The 21,803-nt window shown below is 49.9% G+C and overlaps 1 protein-coding gene across 3 annotated transcripts in view; it reads left to right on the forward strand.

The window, feature by feature from the left end:
* The first annotated feature begins 342 nt into the window (after positions 1 to 342).
* Positions 343 to 21,803, forward strand: part of LOC144735897 (PH-interacting protein-like) — a 47,303-nt gene continuing 25,842 nt past the window's right edge. For 2 of the 3 annotated variants that reach the window (XM_078618474.1, XM_078618473.1), the window contains exons 1-9: positions 15,426 to 15,583; positions 16,721 to 16,821; positions 16,944 to 16,984; positions 17,801 to 17,899; positions 18,168 to 18,210; positions 18,923 to 19,033; positions 19,715 to 19,849; positions 20,280 to 20,408; positions 21,128 to 21,338. In XM_078618474.1, coding sequence (XP_078474600.1) covers positions 16,726 to 16,821; positions 16,944 to 16,984; positions 17,801 to 17,899; positions 18,168 to 18,210; positions 18,923 to 19,033; positions 19,715 to 19,849; positions 20,280 to 20,408; positions 21,128 to 21,338 — 865 coding nt within the window. In that variant the 5' untranslated portion in view covers positions 15,426 to 15,583; positions 16,721 to 16,725. Of the gene's footprint in view, positions 457 to 630; positions 690 to 840; positions 871 to 1,025; positions 1,086 to 9,240; positions 9,392 to 10,066; positions 10,166 to 10,583; positions 10,745 to 12,251; positions 12,474 to 13,289; positions 13,395 to 15,425; positions 15,584 to 16,720; positions 16,822 to 16,943; positions 16,985 to 17,800; positions 17,900 to 18,167; positions 18,211 to 18,922; positions 19,034 to 19,714; positions 19,850 to 20,279; positions 20,409 to 21,127; positions 21,339 to 21,803 lie in introns of those variants that run through there. The other variant, XM_078618475.1, reaches the window with a different exon arrangement.

A 21,803-nucleotide genomic window follows, 5' to 3' on the forward strand; every position in this document is an offset into this window, starting at 1 on the left:
GCTAACCACGCCCACTACGAAGTAAGCCCCGCCCACCAGCGGCAAAGCTCCGCCCCCACCAGCCATCAAGCCCCGCCTACTAACGTCAAGTCCCACCCCCTATTGGATTAATTCCCGCCTCCACAACCCCCATTCTCCAATTGGCCCATAAGCCCCGCCCTCTACTCAACAGGCTCCGCCCACATCCACAAAAGCCAACAGCATTCACTTAGACCACGCCTACTTTCCCCAAACAGCGTGAAACCACGCCCAGCCCATGCCCATATTAGGCAGCGGCCCTTGCTATAAGCCCCGCCCTCACCCCCCCTTCCACACGGAGCGCGCGAGGAGCGCGAGAGAAATTAAATAATTAAAGAGGGAGGCTGAGCCGAGCAGGGGCGGCCTCAAGCGGCGGAGGAGCCATGGCCGCGCGGCCGAGCCACGGCGGTGGTGGCGGCGTCTCCCGCCTTGAGTCGGGTAAGCGCCGGCCACAGAGGGAGGGGGAGGCAGCAGCAGGAGGGGTGATAGGCGCTAGGCGCGGAGAGAAAGGCAGCGGGGCTCCCACCGTGGTTCGTGTCGTTTCGTCGTTCGCTCAAACCCGCCTTTTCAACCCACCATCGCTGTTCGCCGCCCCCCTTTCTCCGTTCGCAGAGTTGTTCTTCCTAATCGCGAGGTTCCTGTCGGCGGGGCCATGTCGCGAGGCGGCCGAGGTAAATCGTCGTTCCTACTAATCGTTCGGCGCAAGGGTTTTGTTGGGATTTCACCGATTTGGGTTTTGTTTTGTACGAGCCAAGCGGCGATGACTGACCCTGCCGTGTCCTCCCTCCTTTCCCCCCACCACCCCTATCCGCCTACTCGCAGGTCCTTGTGCGAGAAATCGAACAACACAAGGTAACAAAAAACCCCACGCCGTCGGCATTTAAATCTCGCCAATTAATCCGCGGATCGACTCAAAGCTCGCGGGGGAAGAGGTCCCCGGTGAGGACGGCGGAGTTTGACGAGCCGCGTGTGTTTTGTGTGCGCGATTTTGTGTTTGTTTGTGGCAGCTGCTGCCGAGACGCGTGGACTGGAGGGGCGCGGAGCACGAGCGCAGCTTCGCCGAGATGGTGAGCGAGCGAGAGCGGCGCCGGCCACTCGCCCCAACTCAAATCTCCCGCACAAAATTTCTGGGCCCTCTTTTTTTTTTGCGCCCAGTTTTTACACGGGGGTGCTAAAAGGGCCCCCCCACGACTCTCGCAAAAATACACCGACGGCACCCGCCGACCCCCCCCCCCCCAAACAAAATCGTAACTCGACGCCAATCGACGAGGGAAGTACCCTCCGACGAAATGCCGTCGAGAAATTTGATCGAGAGCCCCCCCAAAAATTAATAAAAATCACGTTTCTTTTTGAGAGGGGAGGCGGGAATAAGAAGTAAAAAAATAAACAAATCGAGGCCCCGGGAGCGAGCCGATATAAATAAATAAAGAAAAAGGGGCGTGGCCGCGCGACGGCGGCTGCCTTCATTTGCATAAACTACGCCCTCCCGTGTCTTCACGCGCGCCGGTTGGCCCCGCCCACCGCGGGTGGTGGCGCTGGTGGGTGGGGGGGGTTGCTGCAGCCCCAATGGCGCGGCGCGTTACGTAGCGGCGGCGGGCGGTGTCGTTGACGTCGTCTGCCGTGGGAGGCGAGCGCTGATTGGACCGCGCTGACGCCCCGCCCCCTTTCTCGTGGCTGTTGTCGAGGGGGCACGGGCGGCCGTTGCGCAGCGCTCATTTCGCGGTGGGGTCGGCCCGCCTCGGACATTGCGTGGGGGGGCCGCTCCCCATGAACGTGAAGCCACACGGTTGCATATAGTTAAAGAATATTAAAGAAATGAAAGGTTTTGTAGGGAGAGGGCAACCCCCTCCGCCTCGATGAAACGTTTGCGCTTCAAGGCGGTAGCGAAACGTACAGGAATATAAAATAATGCCGTGCTATTTTGCGCGGTAAGCCAGAAAAACATTTCCCCCCTCACAAATGCACTTTATTTAAAATAAAAAATCCCCCCCCTTCATACGAAGCAAATTCGATGTCTAAAGGTGCATGTTTTGTCGTAGTTTCGATGCTGATTCTGATGTTAGCCCGGCGTCTGAATGGAGTTGCGTGTTATACAGTATACACGCCGTGTGGATACGTGTTCTCGAGTTTTAATTGCCTGCCCCGTTTGAGGTAAAAAAAAATGTTTTTGCCAAACTTATCTTCCTACGCGCGATATTAACGCAGTTTACTCACTGATGTTACCCACCCAACGGGGCTAAAATCGTGAAAAATAATCACCCAACGCCTCGGCTATAGCCGCTTTCCAATTTTAACGAGAAATATATAGTGCGATTTAAACGGTGTAAAAGGTGTGCAAATAAAAGTCTAAAATTATAATTGGGCAAGACACGCCATAACTCAAAAAAATAACGACATTTTTAGTCAACTTTTTGGCAAGTTAAGGGTTTTGTAAATATAAATTACAGGTTGAAAGTCACGTAGGTTAAAAGAAAAAAATAAATTAAATCACGACGTTTCGGAAGCAACACAAGCTGGTGGAACCGTCACAGCAAAATTGCTGTATCAAGTGAAGAGAAGTCCCAAGAGACACGACCTTATATACTAGCTAAGGGGGGAGGAGCCAGAATGGCCCACGTGAGAGTAGTTGTTGTGAGAAACAGTCTGTTTAGGTACTGTAGTGCTACAAGTACTGTAATGTTAACCCTATACGGTTATTCAATTTTTTTGGCGAGGTAAATTCGTTGGAGAGATGACATTTGGCAAACAATAAATCCGACCACTTGCGTAATTTGTCAAGGACCCCCGTAACTTATGTACTTTTAACTTTCGCACCGTACTATTACAGCGGTGGTGTAGTGATTAGCGCTACACCGAGCTGAGAACCCGGCGATCCGAGTTCGATTCCAGCTCACGGTCAATACCGGTGACGATTATCTGAACCGTTCCTGGACCACCCCTAGGTCGATTCGGCCTCAAATGAGTACCTGGTGCGGTGTGTAGTTTACACACGCCATTAGGGGATACGAAGGCGGCCGGGCGTGGTGCTGGCCACCCCAGCCCCTCGTGTGCCTTGCCGGCCTTCGTAGGTGCTACTCGCTAGCAGCACTTGCCCCAACAGTCTGTTAAGGCTATACAGGGGATCTTTGTTTTGTGTGTAGATTTGTAAACAAAGGTTAAACCTGACCAACTTGTGTAAATTCTAATGCTGTTCTAGAAGAGCCAAGGGACCTGACTTGGCACAAACACAATCGTGTGTGTGCTTACGTCTAGAATATTACAAAAACACGATTTTATAAATGTGGGTCCACCCCAATAACATTGCAGCTGGTGGATTGTTGATTGGTTTCGCTCGTAGGGCTTAGCCATTGCTCTCTAAGCCTCATTGCTAAATAAACACGCACATACTACAGTATCTTCATCATCTTGGTGAACCAAGTAATTTGCCTCACCTGGATGCCCCACTCACCTGGAGTGGGGCGATCGGCACTCTACAAAGGATTTGGTGGTTAAAACGTGTTTTTGATAGTGCACAAATGCAATATTAACATTTTTGTCAAATTAAAATGTTTTTGATGTATAACACCGAGACCCTTTTTCTTGACAACAGGCAAATTTAAACTGGTTTTGTGTAACTAAGCCGTTTTGTTTATACATTAATGAAAATAAACCCTCGTGCAGTATAATAATATGAGGTTAGGGTGATCACGTGCGAGCTTTTGACACAGCTTTGCAATATCATTTGGTTTTAACAAGAACGGTTTATGTAAGTTGGCTGCACTAAGTCTGTTTAACTTTATGAACAAAAAGCCTATTGACACGTTACATTGCATTTGTTTGCACTGCAGCCCATTCCTTTCTAGTTTTGTGTAGATAAATGTTCAGGCGCTAAATGCCAGCTAACCAAGAGAGAGGGGCTATCCATTGTTGATTTTGGTGCCACGGTTGCTAGGAGGTAACTACCTCGCCTGGTATACAGGAGGTCATGGGTTCGATCGCAACCCTTACGCCTGCTGTATATTTGGAGTTTGCATGTCTCTCTCTGTGGTCGCATGGAGTTTTCTTCTGGTTTTCCCCTCCACATTTAGAATCAACATACATTTAGAGTATATTTGTCTGCCTTAGGTTTCCACGTGATAAGCCACTTGGTTGAGCTATCATTTGTGGCCAGGTCGATTCTGAAAAAGAGCTATATAGCTCAGTGGGCCTGATAAAATAATACAAATGTCATATTTGTCCCATCGTGTGACAACATCACTCGAAATATGCCCAATCTCCTGAGGACCTGGAAGTTAAGCTTGGTTGAGCTTGATTTAGTACTTGAATGGGTGACCCGCTGTGGCTTGCCAGCTGACGTAAGGCTAAGTGAAGCTGTGAGGTGGCAGTTGCCACTGGCCCAAACATCTTAGTATATGAACGCTCCGAAAAGAAAGTCTTATCTCCTTCGGGATTTCCTGGATAAATTGGCATTAATCGTTGCATGTTAATGGAATTATTGACCAAATTCCGCTTGCATCCCTGACACAGCAGATACGTGTGGTGAAGTGTGGTCGTGTTACCCCCACAAAGGGCTGGACATTTACATTGTAATATTGTGTGTATTATATTAAAACGTGTCTGATTAGGGGTGTAAACGATGCATTCTTCATTTGAATTTTGGCCCTGAATTAGATCGGTTGGACCCTATCGGGTTGGTGTACACGGCTTCCAAAACTCCAGTCCTCGAGATCCACCACGCTAGGTTTAGTTTGACGATGTTCTAGATTGAAAACGAATTTCTTTAGAACTGATTTTTTTTGTTTAGTTTGTCCTTCATTGCACCTCCGATTAGCACTGTAGGCTACGTACGTTGCAAAAGAAGTTCAAAACACATACATACTCCACACTAAATGTTTTAATTAACTCGTTCCACACTGCATGCGCTCAGATTGTTAAACGTCCTACATGACGTGCCAAGCTAATAATGCTGTGTATCACGTTAAATACTTGTGCACACACAGATCGCAATAATAATTATAATCGGCTATTTTTACCTCGACATTGCTGAACTATCAACTGTTCTTTCTATTAAGATTATTCTGTAGTGTTGTGTGTTTGCATACTTGGCCTTTACAGTGTATTGAGGTGACAACAGTGTTATTACATGCTACATAAATACAAATATATTTACAATAATTCCATCTCAATTTTCTGGGATGATAATAGGGGGAGGAGAAAATTGTGGCCTGGTTTTAACAAAAAAAAACACGAACAAGTCAAAACGTATCTAAATTCTTCTAGAAAATGTAATGCTTTTCTATGGAAGCAAGTGACATTTTGGGAAAATGGCCTTCATAATGCTCTAAAATAGGGCCATCGTCCAAAACGTTGCCTATTATATTTTTTTTCTTTCAAGGCAGTGTTATTGACGAAAGTGAACTTTTTTTGTGATTGGTGCATCATTGTCAACGCAATATAACCACACAATGCTTTTATAAAGAATAAGGATGAAGACCTCGAATGTGACGTGGGTTTACTTGCCCAAGTGTTACCAATCGCGTGGGGAAATAGGTCGGTGTGAGGAGCAGCTAATAATTAAACCGGTGTGCGAGAATCGTTCATAAGCACTGTTAATCCACCACAGTATAATGGATAGTAAAAGTGTTGTGGTTGTTGCACACGTGCCGTGATGTATACAAGTATGTAAACACCAGTGGCAGCATGTATGTTGAACTTTTTTTACACCGTATTTAGCTGCCCATGCTAATCAAAGGTGTGCGGGAAGGACGACAAACTAAACGCAAAAAGCAGTTTTAAATAAATGAGTTTTCAATCTAGATTTAGAAGTGCATAGCTCCAGTGGCTTCCTAATATCGGAAGTGCAATCCAGATGGCCGTAGAAGCGTATCCGAATGCGCGCAATGCGGTTACCGTCTTTGATAGATGGCCAACCAAAAGCCACTGCTGCGAGGATGACCGGAATTTGCGAGATGGTATATTCTTAGGTTTTTTCGGTAAAGTCACGTAGGTCAAAAATAAAAATGTATCACGACGTTTCGGAGGCAACACAAGCTTCCGTCTTCAGGTGGAACCGTCACAGCACGATTGCTGTATTTTACTTTTATTCATTTTAATTTTTTACCTACGTGACTTTACCGAAAAAAACCTAAGAATATGAATCCTTGCAGTCACGAAAGCTTCAAATCTACGATGGTATATTCTCTTTGACGAGCTCAGCAAGGTATTGTGGTTCGTTTGTGGCAAGGGCTTTGTGTGTAATGTACGTGGCGGCATACTACGGTGTAGCCAAAGTACTTTGACCTCGTGTCAGAGAAAGTATTTTCAGCAGAGGTGTTGTGTTCACGGAAGGCGCATCGTCACCTATTTGGGGCGGCGATCCGCTCGCACAGTAACAAAACAGTGCAGGGAGACTGGGAGACGTTCATGTTTAACCCCCTGCTGCTGCTGCACCTGGATGGGGTCAGAATTGGCCGGTTGGCTTGATGTGGGGGGGGGGGCATGCTAACACTTATCAGAGCTTTGAGCCAGCACCACTTCTTGTGATTGGGTGAGTGAAATAGCAACTTAAAGGTCTGTATGTTCAAGTTTATGTCCAAGTTTAAATCTACGCGGTGCCTTCGGTTGAGGCTGAATTATTTTCTTAGCATGATTTGCCTCCATTGACTTTGTGAACTTGATTCTGCTGCTCGCAATGCGCTCCGGGTTCACGTTGCGCTGGTTAGGTTTTTTGTCACACGGCCTCGGCAGTTGCATTTCGGGCTTCATTTGACGTTCCGCTTGTGAACTTTTTGACCGCGTCTGGCGTTGCGGTGGGTCGTGCAGATTCTATTTGAGTTGCGTTCTTCATTGTTTTGGGAAGGTACGGCAGCAGCTGGTTCAGTGATGGGGTCCAACGTCGGGTGTTTGTTTGGGATATTGCTGTTCGGCCGCAGTTTTTTCCAATATTATTTGGCATCAAATCCTGAGGTACCAGGAGCCTTGGTCGTTTGCCGGAATGGCTTGTGAGACTGGCTTTACGTTTGCGGTAAATTTCACCATTGCCGCTGAGATTGTGCGTGGATTTAAATTGGCAGCGTTGAACCGATGCCCCCTGGGGCCAGATGCCTGCCCGTGACTCAATTTCCCGTGGCCATAGTAGGATTCCTGCTTCGAAATGACCTGCAAATAATATACGTCACTGCGAGAGCACCTTGGCCACACTAATTGGGTACTAACGGCGGAATATATTTAACCTGATGGACCCTGCGGTTGTAATTTTAGCGCGCTCGGTCACTTTTGCCACTGCACAAGGTCCTCTTGCAGTGACAGCTCAACCCTCGGTAAGGAACATGTTCCCTGCCCCTGGTTTATATGAAGGGTTCAGCTGCCTCTGATTACCCCGGCTTCTCAAGTGCAGCTAATTGATGGTCTCTCAGTTCTGCTAAAAGAAAGTTATCCCATAAAATCTTGACTTAAAGCTTTCGTGACTGCAGGAATAAATATTCTTTGGGTCTTTCATCATCCTGATGATGACCGCTTGTGTTGCGATCTGAATGTAGTTTTTTGTTATTTTATTTGAATCTATCTATGTGACTTTACCGAAAGACCCAAAGAATATTATCCTGTTAAATTTGGGTTTTCACGTAATTTTTTTTGTCCTGAGAAATAAATGTTGGTTTAACATGCAAGGACAACTTTTTTTTCCTGAACATATTCAATGGCCCTTCTAGTGTGGTTAAAGGTCGAAATTAAGTGACTTAAGAAGTTGTTACGACATCATCTTCCTGGGTAGTTATAACGCACGTGGTGGTGCTAGCCGCTGGAATTGGGGCAGGTCCTATTTTGATTTCTGGCGCATGCAAGAAGGTTTTTTTTCCTACTCTTGAAAGCATTGCCATTAACAACAGGCCAGAAAGACGTCCCTTGCTGACCTGCTCTAGCTGTCAAGGTTTCTCTTGCTCATCTTGGAGCCATATAATCTATCAAACCTCTCCTGGATAGAATGAATTGTAAAGCCGCGTAGAGTTGATTGGAGGGGACGACGACACATACAGTAAAACCTTGGATTGCGAGCATAATTCGTTCCGGAAACGTGTTTTGTAATCCAAAGCACTCGAATATCAAAGCACTCGTATATCAGTTGTGATCACGTGACGCTCGGCAGACAAAGCGTATACAAGTACTACTCGTATTGCAAGACCTCGCTCGTTTATCAAATTAATTTTTAATTGAAAAATGTTGCTCTTCTTGCAAAACATTCGCAGACCAAGTTACTCGCAATCCAAGGTTTTACTGTACTAATTAACTGATTACTAACGTCGTATATAATTACAATAACTCCCCTCCTCCACCTCTGATTTCTGCACCGGTTTGGGTATAGTGATTGGGTTCAGTTATTAAATAATACACATTACAACTCCTTATAGAGGAATCATAACAATTAAGTAATTACTAATCTATTATGTAATTACAATACCCCCGCCTCTGATCTCTGCACCTGATTGGGTTAAATGATGACGTCACCCTGCTGCTCTATTTAAGGCCTCACTATTCTGGCAAATCGCCCGATGATGCTGGATGTAATTACCAGCGAAACGTCGTACTCAAATTGTAAATGTTGTGGATTCACTCTTCAACACACCGGTGGGCTGAAGTAGTAACTATTTGTCTTTTTGTTTACGTGACAAATCCATTGCTGATTGGCCTTGTCGGGTGCTAGAGGGTTTCGACACATACTTACGCGATCTAACCCCAAAACCTTTATTATGAATAACATTGGTCACGAAAGCCTACGTGTTAAACTCCCAAGAAAGTTGGTGTAAGTGATTAATAAACAATTGTGCTAATAGTATTTGCACCGTTATCGCACAAACATTAAAGTGCCGTCTCGTAGGCGATCTGCAGTAGTTGCACGGTAGAGGCGACGATTGCTGTATAATCCCAATAGAGTAATTTGTAGCAAATGTTTCAGATTCGGACCGTAATGCTGGTGTACAACAGCTTTCTGCATTCGAACAACATCATGGAACTTTTAACGTCCACTGTGAAGCAGACGGCGCGTAGTCGTATTTGACTGTTCGTACACACGACCGCGGTATTAACCAGGGCGGCCTGCCGTATTCGAACTGGGAACCTCCGCAGCAAGTAGAGAACACGCTACTGCTGGGCCACGTCACCGCCCCCCCCCCTCAATCCAACATTGGTGGCTGGATGCGTGTGGCTGGCTGACCGTGTGTGTGTTTGTGTGTTGCGCTGCCTCTGCAGGTGCTGAGCCACACTCACCTGGTGCCCGAGCACCTGCTGCTTGTGGTGCAGCGGCTGGGCCCTCTCCTGGACCGCGAGATCCCGCCCAGCGTGCCGGGGGTCTGCTCTTTGCTGGGGGCCGGTCGCCAGTCCCTGCTGCGCACACGCAAAGGTGCGGGCCTGCAACATCGTTTTAACACGCGTGTTACAGATGGGGCGTCGTTCCTCTCCATGGCATTTTTCTGACTCATGTGGGGTCTGCTTTCCTGCTCCCCCCTCTTACACCACTCATTTTTATTCCCGGGCCATTATCCAGATTTACGCTCTACATTCCTCCAATGTCCTGGGGTTATTTCGAAAGAAGCTCTTAGGCCTCTCGGATCTACACCTTGGTGCCCCCATAGCTCCCCATAGTCATTGTCTGTCTGTGTCTCTTCCAATGGAGAGGGAGTGGAGAGAAAACCTTCATCCAGCAGTGGATTGACAAAGGGGCTGTACTTTACTTTATTATCCTCCTGGGTGTGGCATTCATGCAAATGATAAGCGACGCACGGGTGCATTTTAATTTCATCCCTTAATTCAAGCAATTATCAATTTATCAGGGTTTATTGAAATGGTGTGGGACGTTTTGATTTTCAAGTTGATTTTGTTTAACCAGGTGAGAACACAAGAGCGCAGGATACAGGAGTCTCATTTGCAAGAGCGACCCGGGTCGCCAAAATAACCAAAGCAAAACAAATAACGTGAAGTACAGAAGTTGAAGCGTGGGTAGTTGCAGCTCGAATCTGTGTGGCTTGTGTTGACGCTGGCGTCCGTTGTTGTTGTTGGTGACCCTCTCTTGACGCAGACCTCGGCCGCGTGGTGTGGCGTGGATCGGCGTTGGCCGCCCTGCACCGCGGCCGCCCCCCTCAGCCCCAGAGCAGCGTGGGTAATCCGCCCCACCTTGGTGAGAGAGCGCGGCTTGCGGATACGGTTTCGGTGCTTGAGATTTCAACGTTGTGTTGACGTAAACTACAATTCGCAAAACTTTCAAATTGCTCTTCAATAAAACTGGTGGATGGGTCGAGGTGGAGTTCATTGGCCATACGTGCCTGCAACATTGCCGCTAATGATTTGGATCATGCTGCAATTGCTGTAAACATGACGGCTCAAAGAGCCTGTTGGGTTTACCTTTTTAGGGTATGGATGTTCATAGCTGTTTGAAATCCCGTATTCTTTTGTGTGGTGAGTTGATGGGCATGAAACGATTCATGGTGCAACGGTGCAGTAATTTCGTGCGTTGTGCTGCGACGGGGCAGGGAGCTTTGTGCGTTGTGGTGCAACGGCGGTGGTGAGCCCGTGTGTTGTGCCGTGTTGCGGTGCAGTGAGTTTGCTGTCGGCGCGCGAGCGCACTGGCTGCATACGGCATGGACATGCCGTGCCCATCACGCTGTATCAGCATGCGCGCATGCACCGCCGCATCCTGGGGCACCTCTCCTCCGTCTACTGCCTCGCGTTCGACCGCACCGGCCAGCGCATATTCACGGTACGCGCCGACCCTCGGTTACCCGCCACTGCTGTTAACGTTTTCCAACTCGGGTTGAAATCTTTCATCAATTTGCTCTATCCATGTGTATGTACATATCTTGAATTTCGTACGTCGCCAACCGTGCTAATTGGAGGTGCGGGGGAAGGACAACAAACTAAACACAAAGCAGTTCTAAAGAAATTAGTTTTCAATGTAGATTTAAAAGTGCATAGCTCCCAGTGGCTTCCAAATATCGGAAGGAAGAGCGTTCCAGACGGCCACAGAAGCACATCTGAAATTGCGTGATGCGGTGACCGTCTTTGTTTGATGGCTAGCCACAAGCCACTGCTGCCAGAATGACCGCAGTTTGCGTGATGGTTTATGCTCCTTTGACAAAATTAGCAAGGTGTTGTGGTTCATTTGTGGCAAGCGCTTGTCTGTGTGTCTGGGCATCTGTGTGTCTGTCCCACTGCCTTTACCCAATGTGAATGGAAAACTTAAGTAGCCTTATGAATGACTAACATCATTGACAATTCAAATGTTAACCAGCCCTTCAAAGGTGAGGGTTGGGCAGGCCCTCATTCCCCAACCAACACTTGAGTGCAATCTACACTGATCAGTGTGAAGTATTTCAGGGTCAAACAGCTCCATTGGTTACAGAGGCTTTTGTCCAGTCGAATTAGTAAGGCTGCAACATGGGGTCACAATAATACTCATCGGAGCGTAAAGGACTACAATATATGCAAATGTGCTTTCACCTCACAGCGATGCAATGGTTTTTGTACTGATAATTATTAAATGATTTTGAAAACAAAACAAGTTTTGGAAAGAATTGCATAATCCGTGCATATGCACGATGTTTCTCAATTTGTTTTTAATTATAATATTGTTCTCTCTGAATTATATATTCCAGTTCTGATGTCTCTCCTTATGCGACAAGACAACATTCCGTTTTGAAACCTTTTCCCAGCAAAGAGTTGGTTTCAAGCCAACGCGATGTGTTTAACTTTCAGGGAGGATATGAACTGAATTAAGTAAAATAACGTTTACAGTGAAACGGCCCAGCGGTAGCGAATTCACCCCATTTACTACCTCGCCTGGTATAACGTTGGTTCGATCCCGACCCTGACGCATGTATATTTGGAGTTTGCATGTTCTCCCCATGGTCATGTGGATTTTTCTCCGGGTCCTCCGGTTTTTCCCTCCACATTTAGAAACATGCGTTCAATTTGGCTGCAGTAAATTTCCACGCAACGATTAGCCACTTCGTTGAGCTATCATTTTTGATAGCCAGGTTGCTTCTGAAAAAGCTACAATGCTCAGTGGGTTTTACCGGGTAAAATAAAAAAAATGTTAAAATAGTAAATACTGAGAGTGTATCGGCCGTAAATACGCGGTGTCTGCTTCACAGTAAATGTTACAAATCCCGTGATGTCATTTGACACGGGTATGGCCCCCCCCCCCCCCCCCCCGTTGTGTGTTGGCAATGCGAATAATCGGCGGTGCACAATGCTGCCTGTTGCAGGGTTCCGACGATTGCTTGGTGAAGGTGTGGTCGGCCGAGGACGGGCGGCTTCTCGCCACGCTGCGCGGCCACGCGGCCGAGATCTCGGACATGGCCGTGAACTACGAGAACTCGCTGCTGGCGGCCGGCACCTGCGACCACGTGGTGCGCGTCTGGTGTCTGCGCACCTGTGCCCCCATGGCCGTGCTGCAGGGTCACACGGCCTCCATCACTTCCCTGCAGGTTGGTCTTCGTGCGTGCTTGTGTGCGTGCTTGTGTGCGTGCTTGTGTGCGTGCTTGTGTGCGTGCTTGTGTGCGTGCTTGTGTGCGTGCTTGTGTGCGTGCTTGTGTGCGTGCTTGTGTGCGTGCTTGTGTGCGTGCTTGTGTGCGTGCTTGTGTGCGTGCTTGTGTGCGTGCTTGTGTGCGTGCTTGTGTGCGTGCTTGTGTGCGTGCTTGTGTGCGTGCTTGTGTGCGTGCTTGTGTGCGTGCTTGTGTGCGTGCTTGTGTGCGTGCTTGTGTGCGTGCTTGTGTGCGTGCTTGTGTGCGTGCTTGTGTGCGTGCTTGTGTGCGTGCTTGTGTGCGTGCTTGTGTGCGTGCTTGTGTGCGTGCTTGTGTGCGTGCTTGTGTGCGTGCTTGTGTGCGTGCTTGTGTGCGTGCTTGTGTGCGTGCTTGTGTGCGTGCTTGTGTGCGTGCTTGTGTGCGTGCTTGTGTGCGTGCTTGTGTGCGTGCTTGTGCGGTTCTGTTGGGGGAAGGGGGGAGAGGTAATGGTGGTGGCAGAGTGGTAAACGCTGCGTGACAAACTCCGGCGACCCGAGTTCGATTTCTTCTCGCAGCCAACACCAGTGTCGATTATCCAACTGGTCCTGGGCCTCCCCGAGGTCGACTCGGCCTTAAATGAGTACCCGGTGTGGTGTGTAGACATCGAGACCAGGGGTGTGTGGGTGCTGGCAGCCCACCCCTTCATGTGCCGGGCCGGCCTTCATAGGTGCTACTCTGTGGCAGGACTTGACGCGACGGGTATGTAGGCTACACGGGTGATCTTTATCTTGGTTTGTGCAGTTCTCTCCGCAGTGCCGGGGCTCCGTGCGCTGGCTGACCTCGAGTGGTGCCGACGGCATTGTTTGCTTCTGGCAGTGGGACGCTGCATCCCTCAAATTCTGGCAAGTCTCGTGCGTGCGTGTTCAGGGCTCACTTGTAAAGAGGGGGGGGGTCACTATAACTCTCATAAAGTTAGTCCGATATAAATGAAATGTTTGGTTAAAGTTGCATTGCTTTTTGGGACTTCAGAATATTTTTTTTCATAATCGGAATATTTATTTATACTGGAGGAGGAATTCGATGAGGTATAAAGCAATTTTTTCACAGATGATCTAGTAGTCCTGTAGAAAACTGGGCAAATGTATTGCACTTGTTGACCAAAACCCAGCCGGTAAATCTTAAAAGGTTTAACCCTTTACGGACTATCTTTTTGGGTGTACTCCTAGACTGTTAGTCGGCCTAGACACTGCAAGAGGCCTCTTGCAGTGACAGGAGTGTCTGAGGTGTGCGTTTAACTCGTGCCCCTCCAAAGATAATCCGCAAGCCCCCTCGGTAAGGGAGCGGTTCCTCAGCCCTGATTTGTGCGAATTTTTTGGAAGTCTTCCATGCGGGCGCGTTGAGCGAGCGGAAAAAAAACTGGACAAAATGGTCAGTTTAACACGTAACTCCCGAGACCAATATCATCCATAATACAGGTTTTTTGGGTTGGATCTCGTAACTATGAATGTCGTTGAACCCGCCACCATCCGACACAGCCAATTAGTAAGGTTTATCGCGTGAACAGAACATGCCAATTCGTTACTAGTACAGCACACTGGTGTTGGAGAGCAAATCCACAACATTTACCATCCGAGTACGATGTTCCGCCAGTAATTACAACCGGCGCCGAAAGTTGGCAAATTGCCTCTTTCGGCATAGTTTCGGTTTCGGCCGAAAGTCAATTTTTAACTTCCAGTCTGGTTTCGTTTTCGGCCGAAACCAGAAATTCAGTTTCGGTTGGCCTCTAAACTGCGTGCGTGCGCATGCAACTCCGGGCGGCGGCGGTGGTGGTTGATGGCAGACGCTCCTCACTCTCTCCGGCGATCGCAAGCAGCGCACACACGCACACTCAAGCAAGGATGGGGGTCAGAGGGTTGTGGTGGTGGTGGGGGGGAGGATAAGACAGACGATGGAGAAGAATAAGAAAAAAATCACTTCCCCCCCCCCCCCCCAAACCACCAAACTAGCGAGCAGCAGCAAGCAGCACACGCGTAGCCAGCACTCACAGCAGCAGTCCATCAGGAGCACTTTTGTTTGAGCGGCTCAGAGGCTGGGCTCTCACAGGCAGCTCAAGGCACGCAACACACACACACACGCAGACGCACGCACAGCACACTGAGCAGATTATAGCAGTGTGCTGATGCCAACAGTGTGCGTGCGCGCACACTCAATCATCCGCCCACTAGACACACATACACCAACTAACCCACCCACCTCTCCAATGATCCAATTCAACCCTCCCACCACCCCATCGCACCCCATCCCACCCCACCTCCTCCTTCACATGGGTTCCACACAGCAGGAGGGGGCTTGGGTGTGCGTGCGAGTCTGTGACGCGTCTAGACGCCGACCGAAATTCGGTTTCGGCGCCGAAAGTTGGCAAATGGTCTCTTTCGGCATACTTTATGTTTCGGCCGAAGCCAAAAAGTTAACGTTCGGCTTGCTTTCGGTGTCGGCCGAAACCAGAAATTCAATTTCAGTCAGCCTCTAATCAGGCGGCAGCCAGATCTTGCCAATGGTACGAAATATTCCAAAACAAAACGGGACCAGACGAATATGAATCCTGATACGATTGGCGATCCGCCTTGCTACCTTGGCATGCACCCAATAAACCCCCCCCCCCAGAGGTTGCACGATAATCACTGTTGATGTGAGATCCTGTTGAATCAAAAATATCATGTTGGCTCTGTTTATCCCAGTACTATTTGTTTCCTATCGCGTATTTGCTGTTATAACATCACGTGTTTACAAGAATTGACGTTTTATATCACTTGGCCTTTTTTATTTTTTTACAAAATATTGTGTTAGGGCACGCGCCAGTTGCAGTCTTACATCACTTGTCAACTTGTAAATTTTGTTCCAGTTTTGGAAAACGGAGGTATATATATCTCATACTTCATATAAGAATCCAGCAGCACGCGACTGATGAGCGTCATCGCCTTGGCCGAGACGGCGGTTTGTAACGTGCCTCGACTTGTCCTGCAGCGAGCGACCCGTGAAGTTCACGGAGAGGACTCGACCCGGCGTGCAGATCTTCTGTTCTTCCTTCAGCGCTGGTACGCTCAGCCGCTACACATCCCTAGCTTTACCCCACCACTAGACATGCCTCGCTTTACCCCACCTCTACTCACCCCTCGCTTTACCCCACCACTACTCACCCCCAGCTTTACCCCACCACTAGACATGCCTCGCTTTACCCCACCTCTACTCACCCCTAGCTTTACCCCACCTCTACTCACCCCCAGCTTTACCCCACCTCTACTCACCCCTAGCTTTACCCCACCACTACTCACCCCCAGCTTTACCCCACCTCTACTCACCCCTCGCTTTACCCCACCTCTACTCACCCCTCGCTTTACCCCACCTCTACTCACCCCTAGCTTTACCCCACCTCTACTCACCCCTCGCTTTACCCCACCTCTACACACCCCCAGCTTTACCCCACCTCTATTCACCCCCAGCTTTACCCCACCTCTACACACCCCTCGCTTTACCCCACCTCTACACACCCCTCGCTTTACCCCACCTCTACTCACCCCTCGCTTTACCCCACCACTACTCACCCCTCGCTTTACCCCACCTCTACTCACCCCCAGCTTTACCCCACCACTACTCACCCCTAGCTTTACCCCACCACTACTCACCCCCAGCTTTACCCCACCACTACTCACCCCCAGCTTTACCCCACCTCTACTCACCCCCAGCTTTACCCCACCTCTACTCACCCCCAGCTTTACCCCACCTCTACTCACCCCCAGCTTTACCCCACCTCTACTCACCCCCAGCTTTACCCCACCACTACTCACCCCTAGCTTTACCCCATCTCTACTCACCCCGAGCTTTACCCCACCTCTACTCACCCCCAGCTTTACCCCACCTCTACTCACCCCTAGCTTTAGTCCACCTCTACTCACCCCTCGCTTTACCCCACCACTACTCACCCCTAGCTTTACCCCACCTCTACTCACCCCTCGCTTTACCCCACCTCTACTCACCCCTCGCTTTATCCAGCCACTCCACATTCCTTGCATTGCTCCGCCTCTACACAACCCGAGTATTGCCCCCCCCCACTCTCCACATCCATAACATTGTTCGGCATCTACACATAATAATCTATTGTTTAATTGTAGCTGAGTAACACTGACCCATTTCTGTGTGCCCCCCCCCACTTCCCCTGTGTTGTATTCCCCCAGGTGGGATGTTCTTGGCCACGGGCAGCACAGACCATGTGATCCGTGTCTACTACCTGGGGGACCGCTCCCCGGACAAGATCGCTGAGCTGGAAGCGCACACGGTAACAGCGCCTACGCCGGACCTTCGTGCGTTTATTTTGGCGGCGAACGGAGCTGCCGCGGTGTAAACTGTCCCGCGCGCTCGGGTTGACGTATTCTGACGTTTCTTGCTCTTTCGTTCCAGGACAAGGTGGACAGTATTCAGTTCTCCAACAACGGAGACCGGTAAGAGAGGGGCCCACCCTCCGTGGCACATTCATCAGCCCTCGCCCGGCATTGCCACTGCGCTCTGCTGCGAATACGGCATTCGTGGTCATCGTATCGTCCGTTCTGCAAAATATCGTATCGTGAATATTGAATATTGAATTTCCGGACAAAATGTTTACGTAGTTATAAACTCGATAATTAAAGCGAGTCCTAAATATATAGCCATTATCCATTGAATTACTGTTTGCAAAATGTTTTTCAAAGTCATTGACGGAATGGCGGTAGCGTATCGGTTAGCGCACTGCGCTACGTACCTGGTGACCCGGATACGATTACTGCTCATGGCCAACATCCGTGACTGTTATTTGAACCGGTCCTGGGCCTCTCCTAGGTTGACTCGGCCTCAAATGAGTACCTGGTCCAGTGTGCAAACATCGCCACTAGCGAGACAAAGGCGGTCGGGCGGGGTGTTGGCCACCCACCCCCTCATGTGCTGTGCCGGCCTTCATAAATGCTCGCTAACAGCACTTGCCCCCAACAGTCTTTTAAGGCTATATCGGGGATCTTTGTAATTTTTGGCTGTAGCGAGCGGTACTGTCGCGGTTAGCGCACTGCGAACCGGCTATGGGCCTCCGCTAGGTCGAGTCTGCCTCAAATGAGTACCTGGTTCAGTGTATAAACCTTTCCACTGGGGAGACAAAGGCTGTCGGATGTGGTGCTGGCCACCCACCCCTCGTGTACCGTTTTGTCCTTGATAGGTGCTTTCTAACAGCACTTACCCCAGCATTCTGTTGAAGGCGATACGGGGGGCTCTGCGTGTGGCTGTTGCGGCAGGTTTGTGAGTGGCAGCCGGGACGGCACGGCACGGATCTGGCAATACCGGCGGCAGGAGTGGAAGAGTCTCCTGCTTGACATGTCTTCCAAGCTTCCTGGGTAATATACTCCTGCTGCACTATGAACCTACCTAACCCAAGTTTGATTCCCAGCCATGGCTAACCATCGGTGGCCAATGCGGATCGGTGAGTTTTCAGATGTTCGTTAGCCGCGACCGGGATTTGAACTCGCCAATTGCGTGGCACAGATTTGTTTTCTTCGCGCAGCTTTTCGGGTTTGTCTCGGTGTGGCCGGCGTGGGTGACGGTGTACATAAAGCAGGCCTCGTTTTTTTAACCCCCCCCACTGTTTGGTTTTCATGGCTGCAGAAACAACAACCCGCCCGTGGAAGACAAGGTGTTCAAGCTGAAGGTCGGCACTGCACGGTGCACGGTGGCTTTTGTTCACACAATCCTAATGGACTTCCCTCTTTCTGGGCTTTGCCCTCCTGCTCCTCATCGTCCACCCATTCCTGTTCCTGGGTTCTCATGGCTCCGGACAACCTCTTTCTCTAGGCCTCCAGGTCTCCGCCCTGTTGCTTCCATGTTCATCACCTTTCTTATTCCGACGTGGTTTCCTGTCTTCTTACAACACGTTCCCCCTCGCCACCTGAGTGGACTTCCTGTCGACGTGCTTGAGATGGGCAGCACTCGCTAGCTTCTAATCCTGACACTTGCCCCTAGCCACTTGCCCTTCCTCACACTTTCGATTGGCACGGTTGGCTATGTACGATGCGAAAGAAATTCAACATACCTGATTGGACTTCCCCTCACTCTTGCCTTCTTCCTCGTGTCTTTAATGTCTAATCCAGTCTTGTGAGCCCAGAGTTGCGTCTCATTATCCTCATCCAGACTTGTTTGTCATTATTAGTCTTATCACAAACTTTCCTTCAATTATTCCAGAAACTACCAGTCACACACTCCACCGATTTCTCTTTCATGTCATCGTGACCTGAAGTCCATTAACAATTTATCAATGAAGTTGATTATTGACGTGTTTTTTTAAAGTAAAAAAAAAACTATACGTTTGTACATGCTCGAGGTGAAACGGAGGCGGTGGGGGTGTGGCGTCTGTGAAACAACAGGTGACCATGGTGGCGTGGGATCGGCACGACAGCACCGTCATCACGGCCGTCAACACCCTCGCGCTCAAAGTGTGGAGCTCCTACACTGGACAGCTGCTGCATGTCCTCACGGTGAGGGCCGTGCGAGGGTGGTGGTGGTCGCGCGAGCGCGGTTAGCGTGCACTGCGCCACGAAACCCGGCAATCCAGAGTTCGATTGCCCCTCATGAGCAATAACAGTGAATACTTGAACCGGTCTTGGGCCCCTTCTCAGGTTGACGAATTAGTACCTGGTGTGCCGTGTAAACATCGGCACTAGGGAGACAATGGCGCCCGGGCGTGGTGTGTTGTATCTCCGCAGTGCCGTTGCTCTGCTCTTGCCCCAATAGTCTCTCTCTAAATGGCTATACGGAGGATCTTGTTTCGTGCCTTAGTGCACAGTGGGGAGCACCACTGGCAGTCGGTCATCTCAGTCCGTTAACGCACGGCACCTGGGTCTGTCATCTGACCTGCCCAGCAGTGAACTTTTCACACTTCACCTGTCGGCCTCCCAAGTTGCTTGCTTGCTTGCTTGGCACAAGTGGTGCCGTGAGACATCACCACCACTTGCCCGGTAGATGTTGCAGGGTTGGGTCAATGTTGGCATGTGGTTTTGAGAACCATTGGCCTGCGGTTGGCGCAACGTTTACTGGGTAGCGGCGGACGGCGGTTGTTTTTGCGTGTGCGTACGACGTGCCGCGCGTGCCCGTGCTTGCACGTGCCTGCATGTGCCCCCCCCCCCCGCGCTCTCTCACGCGTGCTCCGTGCCCCCCAGGGCCACGAGGACGAGGTGTTCGTGCTGGAGTCGCACCCCGTGGATCCGCGCATCCTGCTGTCGGCCGGCCACGACGGCAACGTCATCATGTGGGACCTTTCGCGCGGCGCCAAGATCCGCACGTACTTCAACATGGTGCGTGCCCGCCGTCGCCCGCTGTCACCCGCCAACACCAGGGCCAGGTTTCCCGTCGCGCGATTGTGGTCGCGATGACATCTGTCCGCTAACTGTGAAATCGGAGAGTTTCCGAGGAAACGAATAACGGTGCAATGATAATATAAGGCTAAGTAAAAAGGTTAATTGCACTTAAAATTCTAATTATGCAAAAAAAAGTCTAATCACCTTCGGGATGGAACGTGACTGGTTTTTTAAGAGGCATTGGAGAAGATTGCCTAATGTGATAATGTACGCAAGATGGCGACGGCAGTTGGGAATCATTAATAAACGATCAGTTTATAAGAGTAAAAACATTTTTGTCTTTGTGAGCTGGTGTACAATGATTACAAGCGAGGAACGTGCGTGTTTTCTGGTGGTGGTGTGGTGGCGCATGTGTTGATTGAGACAGATCGAGGGTCAGGGCCATGGCGCCGTCTTCGACTGCAAGTTCTCGCCGGACGGGCAGCACTTTGCGTGCACCGACTCCCACGGGCACCTCCTCATCTTCGGCTTTGGCTCGAGCAGCAAGTACGACAAGGTAACGTCGTCGCTGTCGTCGTCGGTGATGTGGCGTTGGGGGGGTGGTGGTGCTGATGTGGTGCTGATCATCGTGTCGAGCCGGTACTGCTGAGAATGCTGGGTTTGACTCCGGGTTTTCGGCCGCTCGTGCTTAAACCGTGTTCTCCAGGCGCGGGAAAGTTGTCGGCTATCCCCTCTCGTTGCAATTTTGCTCCGCTGATTTTTCTTTCGTTTTGTCCGAGATCCGAATGTTTAGCGATGCCAGTTATTAACCTCGTGGTGTTTGCGTTAACGAATTTGCCTTTTGGACAACTTCCTACACTCGGCATTCACGTGTGCATTGTGTGTGGTTACGCAGGGATAGCCGGGTTGGTCTTAGGTGCCACGGTGGTGAGATGTTAACCTTCTCGCCTGGTATCCAGGAAGGTGTGGGTTCGACCCCTACCCTGGTGCCTGTATATTTTTTTAGTTTGCATGTTCTCCCCATAGTCGTGTGGATTTTTCTCCGCTTCCTACGGTTTTTCCCTCCATTAAAAATCAACAGGCTGCAACAAATTTCCACACGATGATAGCAGCCACTTCGTTGAGTGATCATTTGTGGCCCAGGTCACATAGCTCAGTGGGCCTTGCCTGTTAAAATAAAAAAGTAGTTTATTTTGTTGTCGGTGATGTGGCACGGACGATCGGAGCGCTGAGCCCGCCACTAAAAAAAACCCTACTCGTATTCCTCGGACTCAGATCCCAGACCAGATGTTCTTCCACACGGATTACCGGCCGCTGCTGCGCGACGCCAACAACTTCGTGCTGGACGAGCAGACGCAACAGGCGCCGCACCTCATGCCGCCGCCATTCCTGGTGGACGTCGACGGGAACCCCCACCCGCCACGCTACCAGCGCCTGGTGCCGGGGCGCCAGGGCTGCAGCCTCCACCAGCTCATCCCACAGATGGGTACGTGCGTACATAGAGGTTTCATGGGGGTTAGATCGCTTAAATATAAAAATCATATTCTTGGTTCTTTCGGTAAAGTCACGCCGAAGGGGAATGATTATTTTATTATTTCCCTTCTGCGTGACTTTACCGAAAGAACCAAGAATATGAAGCCCTGCAGTCACGAAAGCTTTAAATCGAAATATAAATGTGTCGTTAAACCCTGCCACCACCCGACACAGCCAATTAGTAAGGTTTGTCACGTCAACAAAACGTGGCCATTGGTTACGCATTCGGCGCACCGGTGTGTGGGAGAATAAACCCACAACATTGACAACTCGAGTACAGTGACGTGTCGCCGGTAACTACAGCCAGCCTCATCAGGCGACGATGTTGAACCTCTTCTCTTGCACCGTACGTAGCCAACCGTGCTAGGCGGAGGTGCGGGGCGGGGGAAGGACAAGAAAGTAAATGCAAAAAGCGGTT

The sequence above is a fragment of the Lampetra planeri genome, chromosome 57 (genome assembly GCF_965212315.1).
Source record: "Lampetra planeri chromosome 57, kcLamPlan1.2.h2, whole genome shotgun sequence".
In the NCBI taxonomy this organism is placed as follows: Eukaryota; Metazoa; Chordata; class Hyperoartia; order Petromyzontiformes; family Petromyzontidae; genus Lampetra; species Lampetra planeri.